A 12,052-nucleotide genomic window follows, 5' to 3' on the forward strand; every position below is an offset into this window, starting at 1 on the left:
TCCTACATAGGATACAGGGATGCTGGAACCTATTCCGGCTGCTCGTGCCAAAGGCAGTGAATCACTCTAGATGGAAGTAAATTAATATTTTAACTTGTAATTCAATTAATAATGCTTCTATAATGTTATGCATGATCTTCCTGCAATGCATGCATTATGCTGCCAAAGAGGGCACCAGTCACACTGAACAAAATTAAATATCTCCACCTGCTGGTGAAGAATCAGACCAGCATCTGCATTGAACCTTCATCAAAAGACATTATGCACATCGGCTACATATAATACAAATAATCAAAATTGTGTACAAAAAGTGTACAGTTCATATGTATTTTTAATATATATATATTTTTATTCTTAAATTTGTACATACTGATGCATATGAATGTTTTTGTATATACAACTTTGTATGTAGATGTTTCTGTAATGTTCAACTGGTGAACTCTCAGAATTGTCAAAATCAGCATTTTCTCATTGCTGTGCCCACTGATATTTCAACATTCTCTCTGAACAGATGAACATAAGCTGCAGCTTGTTCTGTGAAGATTTTTATAAGGAGGACGGGTAATTAAATTGACAGATGTCTAAAGTCCAAAGATCTAGCATAATAATAAATGAAGCAAATTAATTGACAAATTGGAACAGACAAGGACAGAGAACTGTTGTAAAAAAATAAAATAAATGAGCAAATATCCTAAAAATGAATATATAAAAATAATAAAATAAAATAATAATAAAATTATTTAAAATAAAATAATAAAATAATAATAAAATAATAAAATAAAATAAAAATAAAATCAGATTAAAATAATTTATTAATATATTATTATTTGAATTTTAAACATCCTTGCCTTATTTCTCTCTAATAAAAATTAAAAGCAAATTTTTCATCAGCCATTTTTCCAGTCTTCACTATCACATGATCCTTCAGAAATCATTCTAATATCATTCTAATATGATTTTGTGCTCAAGAAACCTTTTTCTATAATCAATGCCGAAAACAGTTGTACTGCTTAAAATTTTTGTGGTAACTTCTTGTCAGGATCCTTAAATAATAGAAAATTCAAAAGAACAAGATTTATCTGAAATGGAATCTTTTGTAACATTACAAATGTCTTTGCTGTCACTTTCATCAATTTAATGTCCTTGCACAAACATACACACAGCATTATGTTACATCCATCTAAGAAAAACTAGCCTGCTGACTAGTCTCTGTGTGTGTGTGTGTATGTGTGTATGTGTGTGTGTGTGTGTGTGTGTGTGTGTGTGTGTGTGTGTGCTCTTGTTTTTGTGACATATCAGGACACAACTCTGTATAATGACATGGGTATGACACAGGTATTACAAGGAGAGGGTGACTTATGAGGACATAACCCATGTCCCCATTTTTCAAAACGCTTATAAATCATACAGAATGAGTTTTTTTGAGAAAGTAAAAAAGCAAGTTTCCTGTGAGGGTTAGGGTTAGGTGTAGAGTTGGTGTAGGGCCATAGAATATAAAGTTTGTACAGTATAAAAACCATTACGCCTATGGGATGTCCCAACTTTTCACAAAAACAAACCTGTGTGTGTGTGTGTGTGTGTGTGTGTGTAATTATAGAACATTTAAATGGTGCTTCCCCTTGGCTCAGCGAGAGGCACATTTTAAAATGAGACATGACTCTAGGTCTCATCCCAGCCCCAAACCAGACAGCTGCCACACGGTGTTACAGAACCCTGCTTCCCACAACCCCACAATCCCAGAATCACATACCCTTCCATTATTATTAATTCATCAATCAGTCACGTATAGGCATTGAATGTCTGTTCTCTATGGAGCATGAATATTACGGATGGAAGGCATAGGCTAAATAAACCTTTCCGCATCCTCCCTTCCTCCCTCTCTCTCTCTCCTCGTAATTCCACGCCCTAACGGATACACAGACACCAGCAGAAGCAGTCTGGGTAATCTCAGCAGACACCTCGTCCTCCTCTCTTTCTTCTAGCCAGTGGATACAGCAACTCTGTGCACTACAGTAAGTCTTTTTTCATCCTCATTCCTCTGCATATGCTTGTGGGTTTTAAAATGATTTATGCGATGACTGGAGATGGTAAATTGGCTATATGTGCGGCAGCCAAAGTGAAGAGAGATAGAGCGATATAGGAGCTATTTCTCCTGCGAGGTAGACACTGCAGTCTAGTCTATAAAAAAAAAGACTGCCTGCATGCTTAAATGGAATTAAGCAATGTGGAAAGAACAAAGACACAGACATAACAAAGAAAGGAAATCCAGTGAAATCAAAGAGGAAAATGTGCTGGATAGGATGCACAGAGAGTATGCTAGGTGGGCGGATAGCATCAGAACATAATACATGCATGCACACATGTGCTACATGCTACCATCACACACACACATACAGAGAGAATTAAACATTTTCACAAAAGCATAGCACTCTTAAAAATATATAGTATTCTGATGGTGTAACATTTGAAATAATTGGAATATCTAGCTGTCTTTAAATCAAAAAACATTTTCAGACCTTGCTGTGAAATGGCTGAAATAAGTGAAGAATCAGCATGCAAGATTTATGAAACACTATAAAAGACAAAAGCAAGGTCAATGCTCTGTAAGTCACATCTGTCATCTCTACTGACAGCAATCATGTCTGACAAGCCAGACCTCACAGAAATCGCCAAGTTTGACAAAACCAAGCTGAAGAAGACTGAGACAAAAGAGAAAAACCCTCTGCCCACCAAAGAGAGTGAGTGTCTGTTACATACCAGCATTCAGTGTGTCCAATCAGTTTGGGTGTGGTGTAGGTCTCTCTAAACCCCCCATCCACCACGTTCCCCACCCAATCCCCCATCAGCCTTTCTCGTCTCTGCAGTGAACTGTCTACCATCTCTCCTTATTTGTCATTTTGTTTCAGCCATTTCTTTCTCTTCTATCTTATATCCCCTTCTCTATTTTTCTTCCACTCTCACTCTGCTCAGTCTTTTTTTCAGCTTCTTATGTCAGCAGAATGGTCTCCGCTCAAAGTCCTCCATCAGCATTGCAGTGCTGACCTAAGCATGCTCACAGAATTTCTCATGAGAATAAGCATCTTATTTGCAATAATGCCACGCTCCCTCATCCTTCCAACACATCTCTCTCACTCTCTCTCCTAAGAAGCTTAACTGGCACAATAAAAGTATTTACACTTCTAAAGCATTAAAAACATTACATTTCATCTTTTTTTTTTTTCAGCTATCGAGCAGGAGAGGAAAGGTGATGCAACACCGTGAGCTAAGAGACAAGGAGAAGACAAGCACAAGACATGTCCTTCTGACATGGCAGATATTACAATTCCTATTTCTGTTTAAAGGGTGCTATTGCCCCACGTGATGCATGGTTACCATGGCAATTGGAGAAACTGGGGCCTATGAATGGGAGAGTAATGAGGGATGACTTGTGTCAGGGTTAAAAATAGATATTTTACCTAATTCTGTTCAGTGCATTTTTTTATTATTATTTTTTAAAAGGGTTTCTTCATGAAATAAAGATAAGTGAAATGTGAAACAAATAAAATACCAAATATGACTCATGTTTTTAAATTATTTTTGTTTATGTATAATGAAATTATTATTCAAAACATAAAGTCAAATTCTCTTGTGCTCACCAAGGCTGCATTTATTTGATCACAACTACAGTAAAAAAATATTATTATTATTGAAAATACTTCAAAAAATTGTTTTTCCATTTTAATATATTTTCAAATAAAATGTATTTCTGTGATGGCAAAGCAACCATTAATCTTTGATGTCACATGATCCTTTAGAAATCATTCTAATGTACTGATCTGAGAAACATTTCTAAACATTTGTGCTGCTTAATATTGTTGTGGAATTTTTTTTTTTTGTTTGTTTTTTACAGTAGTTTTAATGAATAGAAAGTTTTTTCTGTCACTTCTGATCAAATTAATAAATCCTTGCTGAATAAAAAAAAATATTTCCTCAGCCAAAAAGCATACTGACCCCAGACTTTTGAATGGTTGTGTAATTCATGTGCCACACACTCTTGGACACCAATGGTGGGGTAAGCTGTCACATTAAATGTGGTAAGTGGTCACAATGTAAACAGGTTTGAGAAGAATACATAACTTGAATTAAAGTTAATCACAATAATCACAAAAAAAAAAAACGTTCACAATCTGCCGTACTTGACCAGAAATAAAATATATATTGCATGCAGCTTCTTAAAGCAGAAGGCAAAGAAAGGCTATGTCATAGAAAGCCATGGATTTAGTGTTTGTAAGATTTTAATAGACTACTTTAGAAGTGCATGATTAAGTTAGTCGTTATTTCAAATATATTCTAGTTTTCAACCTGTCAAAAACTTAAAATTAGGGTGCCAATTTTTAAGTTTTCCAAAAAAAGGACAGCACCGGGCAGGGCGGAGGGTTGGTTGGTGGTTAAAATAGTGCTATAGATATATCCCAAATATCAAAACTAAAAATATGCTATTTCCATACCTAAAATACATATTTAGATTGATTTAGATTTAAAATACAGGTTTAGATTGCAAGCCAAACCTACATATTTTACAGTCACTGTTATGTATATTGATCATAAATACAGCTAAAAAGCTTCCTACCAGTGGCCCTCCTTAGCTTCTTATCAGCACAGTTTTATCAGAATGCAAAATGTTTCAATACAAGCATTTCAGTCAAATTTTATTTATGCAACATTTCAAACCTTTAACTTATGGTGGAAAATCAACCCATGGCAACAGTTTAAAAGTAGCCCAATTCCATGGAGAAAAAAAGGCAGACTTGACAACCCTGCATCCAACACAAGCTGCAGGAGTCCAATTTCACTGATCACGGGGTGCGTGGAGAGATGGCTGACAGACCATGCTGGAGGATTTGCTGCTCAACAGATCCTGAGCTCATTGACAAATATCTGATCATCATTTACAGAGAGCAGAAGTGATAGCAAAATCGAAAAAAAAAAGCTCTCATTCAAAAGTGATTTAAATACTCCACAGCAGCTCCCTGATGCTGAAAATGGTATGCAATATTGTCTGCAGGAGCAGGCGGGACTGGACACAAAAATCGAGGGAGCAGGTGCTAATAGACACAAATTCATTGGGAGTTGGATTAAGACATTTTGGGCGATTTAGAAATCCCAGGCCGGACACATTTTTTAGGCCTGAAAAAAAATGACATGTCCTAAGTATGGTCACCCTATTTAAATTCAGAATGGTGCTTATAGAAGGACAATTAAAGCATCAAATAAACGGGTCTGTTTTGTGGTGTGGCCAGCAGGGGCACCACGATTAATAATTACCCAGCGGTTCTTAATTCTGGTCCTGGGCTCAAACATCGCTGATTATCCGATACTAGGCCTGTATTTTACAGCGCTATTCTTGTTTTTACATTTAACACCTGATGAGGAGGTGCTAGAAGACGCGATTATATCTCATTTGAACTCAATTGTGGTTGAGATGTTATTGAGGAGCGCGGCTGCGCTCTGGCGTCACTGCTTTTGTCACCCATCACCCGCACCCTGAACACCAGTGCTTCTCCGACCCTTAGCGTCTTTTATTACCAACTTATCTCTCTCAAAACTGACATAACTAAAACCAATTAATTAAACTGAAAAGACTTACAAACACAAATAAAAAGCAAAATGTCTTTAATTGGTTTTAGCCTGTGTTGCTCGTGCAGACACCTAATGAGCGGATCTAATAAAAAGGATTAGCCTTGGCCTATAAGGTAAGACATTAATTCGAAACTACGCAGCTAGGCTCCATTCCAGTTTTAAATTCATCTACTAAAGGCAGAGGTGGGTAGAGTACCCAAAAACTGTACTCAAGTAAAAGTAAAAGTACTTCTTGAAATATTTACTCAAGTAAAAGTAAAAGTACTAGTCTTGTTCCAATAGTTACTTGAGTAAGAGTAAAAGAGTATCGGATAAAAAAAATCTACTCAAGTAGTTAGTTACTAGTTACTTTGGGTCATATATACTGAGCCTATTTTTATTTAGATATATAGTTAAAATGTATGTAATGTATGTGTGCGTGTATAAATGTATACATTTCATCAGCCTTTACTCCAATTTATGTAATTTATTATAAAACCCTGTCTGTTTACTTAAGTAAGAGATATATGTGTCATGCCATAACATATTTTTAATACGACTGACTTTGTATTAAATGTGAATTTAACATTGAAAGTTAATGTGATATAAATATTGCTACTAATCTTTCATTTTTCAGAAAGAGAGCAAATAACATTTACATTATTAAAGATAATTTTCACTGACAGTCTAGATTTCAATCACTCTCAGAAACTCCCATTAAAATCACTGAAACTGTTAACACTGTGAAACCAATATCTTAATTAAAGATTCCTACACACATCTGCACTTTGTTGTTCCTGCGAGAGAATTCGCCAGAAAGAGGTATTCAGTCAGTGAGCGAATGAAGGAAGCACCGGCATTTTAGCGATGACTCATCTGAACGCCTCTGATTGGCCAATGCTTTAAAAGCTCAAAGGAATCATGTGTGATTGGTTATAATGCGTGTGATTGTATTAAAATTAATAAAATCTTAATCGGCTATTTTTTGTCTTTTGGAAGCTGCATTCAACTTGACTCCCCTCTGTTATAAGCCACACACGTACAACAAACTAATGTCACAGTGGTATCGTGTACTGTAATGTAGCCCAAGTTATTACCTGTTAAACAGTAGACAGCACACGCGGTGTTCATCTAATAAGGATCTCCAGCGCAAGCAAATAATAGCCTTTGCAGATCTGCTTTCAATTCAGTGCAGTTCCAGCCACGTTTTCAACGCTGCTGATGTTAAACGTTACAACTCCGAGTGAACCACTTCAGACGCTCAGTGCGTGCGGCAGGGAACTGAACGACTCATTCAAACTGATTCATGAACCAATTCACTCATTTGCCAATTGGTTTGATCAAGCCTTTGAACAGAATTGACTCAAAAGAATGAATCATTCGCGAATGGGCATCGCTCATTGCCCAGAGAAAAGTAGACGGCGCGTTTGGAATAAACTGAAGCATTTATAACATTTATTGCATTAAGATAAAGTAACGAGAGGAGCGACGCCCACAGTAACGAAGTAAAAGTACAGATTTTTTAAGAGTATAAAGTACCCATCTTTAAATATACTCCGAAAAGTATTAGTTACCCCCAAAAATTACTCAAGTAAATGTAACGAAGTAAATGTAACTCGTTACTACCCACCTCTGATTAAAGGTCACTTAGATGTTTTGGAGTTTTTTGCGTCATATAGTCTGAAATTAGGCTACTGAAAAAGGGAACCTTGGAATAGGTTAAATATTTTGCGTAAAAAGTTTAGAATTGTTTCTTAAATCAACAAATAAATATTAAAATATTGATATTTTATTAAAAATATATATAAATATACTGAAAAAAAAAACATTTTGCTTTGTGACAAAAACTATGCTAGGCCTACCAAATATTTTACAATTTCATGAAAAGGCGCGTTTGCAAATCAAAACACATTTCAAATAACTTGTCTTAGGCCAGTGTGTTTTATATTAACTTCCTTAATCACGAAACAAGGCGAAAAGCATTAACAACATAATGATAATGAACTGCACCTGAGCCTCTGTGAGTGACAAGGTGAGAAATGTTCTCTGATTTCAGTCTGACATGGGGAGTAAACACTGTGATGATCTTTTATAGCCATTTTTAATCCTTATTCTGTGATCATTCGTTCATTTCACATAGCCTATTTGTTAGTTACATGAATTTAAGCGTTGAAGTAAGCGATGCGTGATTGCCCGCGGTTTGTTATACCCAACCTATTCTGAGATATCTGCGACAAAACGTTTATGGCACGACGGTCCCATTTAGCTTAGGTCTGCTTGTACCAGATCATTGTTTAATACTGGTTTGTTTTGTAACAAGTAGGTGTGGGAATTTGGGTTTCAGGCACCTTGTAGACTTGATGATGTCGATGTCCAGTAAATGGGGATTATCCTCACTTGCGCGTCCCTCCATTGTCCTCCAGCCAGCAGCATTGGATAAACCATTATCCCACAATCAAATAAATGCTGTTCTGAAAAGGGAGTTTGAGTGTCTACCGATTTGATTCGAAGATCTCAATACTTGGTTTCAACAATTAATCTAACACGGGCAACAGTTTCTAAAAATCACATCTCCATGTAGCGTATTAACTAATCGCAAAAGTCATCGAAAGTAAAATGATGAAATATAATCGTTCTCATGATTATCCTTTTGTTTACATTTTATCAGCTGTTGATCCCTTAGTGACAAATAATAACTTGGTGTGAATTGGCTTATCTGTTTTGAATTAGTCTTCATTTAGTGACACATGATTGAATTGTCAGCAACTAAGTTATGGAAATTGCCCTATTATTAAAAACTACTACTATTAAAGAAAAATAAGAAAAATAAACTTTTTAAGCATATGATGTGTATGCTACCTTTTTTGATAAACCAGTGAAATTACATATATGGGCACCTTAAAATGAAAAATATATATATAATAATAAATAGTCTACATTCTGACACAAGTCGTATTGGTCAAATGATGGAATAAATCGTATGGATTCATATATATTTATGACATGTTGCAGTCTATACATGTATTGGACTACATTTCCAGACATTTTTCACGCCAGAGCTCTTCCCAGGGGATCAGCTGGTCTTCTGTTAACACCAGAGTGTCAGAGGCGCAGACGTGTTACATGTTATTTGCATGGCCCTTAGCGAACGGAGGCGAATGATTTTATGTTTTTTTTTTTGTGTAGAGCAGCCCCTTACATTTCAGTGTCATTTCCCTGTGAAGAACTTGACCAAAACGTGAAGAATCAAGACTCAAATAAAGAACATCTATAAAGTTTTATTTTATTTTATTTTATTGTGTATAGAATAGTCTAGTATTATTTCTAAACTAATAAACCCTTAATTTAACAAGGCAGATAAAAGGGCTATTCTGATGCAAAAATGCATGTCCAGTGGTACATGTTTAACACGCAATCAACAATCATCTTATTCATGAATAGCCCTACATTATAGATTATAGCCCTACACAACACATTCAACAAGTCTAGTGAATGGATATTAGATGAACAGTTTGATGGGTCTGGACAGTCCAATTCATTCAAACAGTATTACATAGTGAATACAAATAGTAGCACATTAAAGTTGCAAGCATAATGTTGAACGGACAGTAACGTAAGTAACAAACTTAAACAAACAGTCGGGTAAAAGAGTTTATCTATGAACATACTGAAACAACCCTCATCATGAAAGATGGCTTAACGAAAGCTAGTCTGAAGGGCTTAGGGAAAAGTGTTAATGCTTTGAAGTGCAGTTAAGGCCACACATATGGCAGTGACCTCCTTGACGTCTTTTCACAGCGAATTGGCAAAGGGTGGAAGATGCCTGCAGTCAAAGTTGGCGACATGTATAAATGCCTTGCTCGTTCGAGCACTCAGTCACTCTGTCTTCTGTCTCTTCCTGGGTATCCATCTCAGTGTATGTGCCTTGAATCCCCACAAGAAGGGAGCATCGAAGATTCAGGGGTCGCTCACGCAGCAATGAACCTTTACCAGCTTTTTGCATCGTTGGTGATGTCTATGTGCTGTCACATACTGTCGACAACAGCATGGTACACACATTTTTACAGAATATTTGAAATATGTTATATTTTAGCTGTGTTGTCACTGGTATTTATTAACAAAACGTATGTTAACGATATGCTTTTTCTTCTCTTTTTTCAAGGTCGGTGAATAACTTCCTGGTTACAGGACCAAAGGTAATTTAAGTTTTTATGAATAAGTGAAGTGTAATTTAATAAGTGTAATTTAAGTGAATATTTCATTTATAAGACATGCTATTTTGTTACATTATATATATATATATATATATATATATATATATATATATATATATATATATATATATATATATATATATGTGTGTGTGTGTGTGTGTGTGTGTGTGTGTGTGTGTGTGTGTGTGTGTGTATGTGTATGTATAGGTGTGGAAGTACAGTGTCTAATTAATGCACGTATTTTACATCCATCAGGCTTACCTTACATACACCGGTAGTGTGCAGGCAGGGGCTCAGCGTGGCATTAAAGAGTGTAAACATCAGTTCTCATGGGACAGGTGGAACTGTCCGGAAAGCGCACTGCAGTTATCTACACACAACGGCCTGCGAAGTGGTGGGTATTATAATTCGCTTTAAGCAAAATCTGATTATGTATTCTGCTTTAAATTTTCACTCTTAACAATGAAGTTTTTACAGACTTATGTTGAAGAATTTTTTTTATAATCCACCAAGATGTATTGTTTTATACTTTGTGCACAAACTTATATTGTATCACCAAAAACTTGCAAATACGTACTTTTCACATTTTAATTTAAAAACGCATTGCATTTAACGTTCTAAAAATGACCTTTTTGTTTATTATAATTTTTTTTAGCCACCAGAGAGACCGCTTTTGTGCGTGCCATAAGTGCTGCTGGAGTTGTGTATACTTTGACAAAGAACTGTAGCATGGGGGACTTCGATAACTGTGGCTGTGACGACTCCAAGATAGGAAAAATGGGTAAGACATTTGTTTTTTATTATTATTTATTTTAATGGATTACACTTATCTGTAATTAATATAATTACATATCTTATGACCAGTAACTGTTTTCTTTTTTCAAAGGTGGACGTGGTTGGGTATGGGGAGGCTGCAGTGACAATGTTGACTTTGGAGAAAGAATCGCTAAACAATTTGTGGACGCGCTGGAAAATGGGCACGACTCGCGCGCTGCAGTCAACCTGCACAATAACGAAGCTGGTCGACTTGTGAGTATAATTGTATTCTCTTATCAACTTTCTCTAGTCAAACGAAACACATTTTATTGCAGCATGTGAGTCTATATGGCTAATGTGAAACTTTATTTATTTCAGGCTGTAAAAGCAACACTCAAAAGGACATGCAAGTGTCATGGTGTCTCTGGAAGCTGCAGTATTCAGACATGTTGGATGCAGCTGGCTGATTTCAGAGAAATCGGCACCTATCTGAAAATCAAGCACGATCAAGCACAGAAGCTGGAGATGGACAAAATTCGGATGAGGGCAGGTAACAGTGCGGACAATCGCGGCGCAATCGCGGACACGTTCAGCACCGTTGCGCGCACAGAACTCATTTATTTGGAAGACTCTCCAGACTACTGCGCGAAAAATCTCAGCCTGGGACTACATGGAACAGAAGGCAGGGAATGCCTACAAAGCGGAAAGAATCTTTCTCAGTGGGAGAAGAGAAGCTGCAGGCGTCTCTGCCACGAATGTGGTATGAAAGTTGAAGAGAGGAGGATAGAGACTGTGAGCAGCTGTAACTGTAAATTTCACTGGTGTTGCACAGTTAAATGCGAAACATGCACACAGACTGTGACCAAGTATTTTTGCGCAAAAAGGCACAAAAACCGTCGGCCGCACAACAGTTCACGCAAAAGACAGCATGCGCGTAATAGATGAAGCTATCGTCTTTGCCAGTATATTAAGTTGTATATTTCTAATGTAAATATATTTTATATGAGATTTTAAGATATGCTGTTTCTTCTCTTACTGTATATTATTCTGCACATTGCTATAAGGATCAATGTCAATTCGAACCCCTATTTAAAACTCAGGGCTTCCTCGTTCCCACTGTCAGTTGGACTGAGCACATACTAAGTTCACGAAAACCTAAATTAATTATTTGCACTTTTCATTTCGACATTAGACCACAGATTTACTTATGTTGAAAGATTGTTTTGTATACTTGAACACTACTATATTTTTTCTCTCTCGCACAGATCACTTGACAGTGTGAAATGTTTCACAAGGGGCTTGAAGTGTTATGGAATCTAAGGCAATTATTTTTTAAATATCACATTGTGTTTACATATATATATTAAACTGACTGATTTTGTCGTCGGAAGCACATTAAATATTTAAAACTAAATTACAGTCTCCAAGTGGTCAATTTCATCGCGCATGTTTGACAACTGGTTCAAATGTTTATAGGTTAATAA

At 36.2% G+C, this 12,052-nt stretch overlaps 2 protein-coding genes across 2 annotated transcripts; both read left to right on the top strand.

The window, feature by feature from the left end:
- Nucleotides 1-1,870: 1,870 nt before the first annotated feature.
- On the top strand, nt 1,871-3,556 carry LOC132114218 (thymosin beta-like). Its single transcript, XM_059522331.1, has 3 exons — nt 1,871-2,012; nt 2,634-2,738; nt 3,224-3,556. Exons 2-3 carry the CDS (start codon nt 2,639-2,641, stop codon nt 3,259-3,261), a joined length of 138 nt encoding a protein of 45 aa, XP_059378314.1. The 5' UTR covers nt 1,871-2,012; nt 2,634-2,638; the 3' UTR covers nt 3,262-3,556.
- A 5,825-nt stretch (nt 3,557-9,381) lies between these two features.
- Nucleotides 9,382-11,982, top strand: LOC132113670 (protein Wnt-8a-like). Its single transcript, XM_059521557.1, has 6 exons — nt 9,382-9,647; nt 9,761-9,794; nt 10,068-10,206; nt 10,468-10,593; nt 10,699-10,841; nt 10,947-11,982. Exons 1-6 carry the CDS (start codon nt 9,418-9,420, stop codon nt 11,511-11,513), a joined length of 1,239 nt encoding a protein of 412 aa, XP_059377540.1. The 5' UTR covers nt 9,382-9,417; the 3' UTR covers nt 11,514-11,982.
- Nucleotides 11,983-12,052: the final 70 nt, after the last annotated feature.

The sequence above is a fragment of the Carassius carassius genome, chromosome 33, assembly GCF_963082965.1.
Source record: "Carassius carassius chromosome 33, fCarCar2.1, whole genome shotgun sequence".
Classification (NCBI taxonomy): domain Eukaryota; kingdom Metazoa; phylum Chordata; class Actinopteri; order Cypriniformes; family Cyprinidae; genus Carassius; species Carassius carassius.

Bases quoted from the DNA above. Each gene is read 5' to 3' on its own strand.
- LOC132114218 (XM_059522331.1), top strand. From the start codon at position 2,639: ATGTCTGACAAGCCAGACCTCACAGAAATCGCCAAGTTTGACAAAACC. The intron at 2,739-3,223 runs GTGAGTGTCTGT...TTTTTTTTTCAG, and splicing joins CCCTCTGCCCACCAAAGAGA to CTATCGAGCAGGAGAGGAAA.
- LOC132113670 (XM_059521557.1), top strand. From the start codon at position 9,418: ATGCCTGCAGTCAAAGTTGGCGACATGTATAAATGCCTTGCTCGTTCG. The intron at 9,795-10,067 runs GTAATTTAAGTT...TACATCCATCAG, and splicing joins TCCTGGTTACAGGACCAAAG to GCTTACCTTACATACACCGG. The intron at 10,842-10,946 runs GTGAGTATAATT...TATTTATTTCAG, and splicing joins ATAACGAAGCTGGTCGACTT to GCTGTAAAAGCAACACTCAA.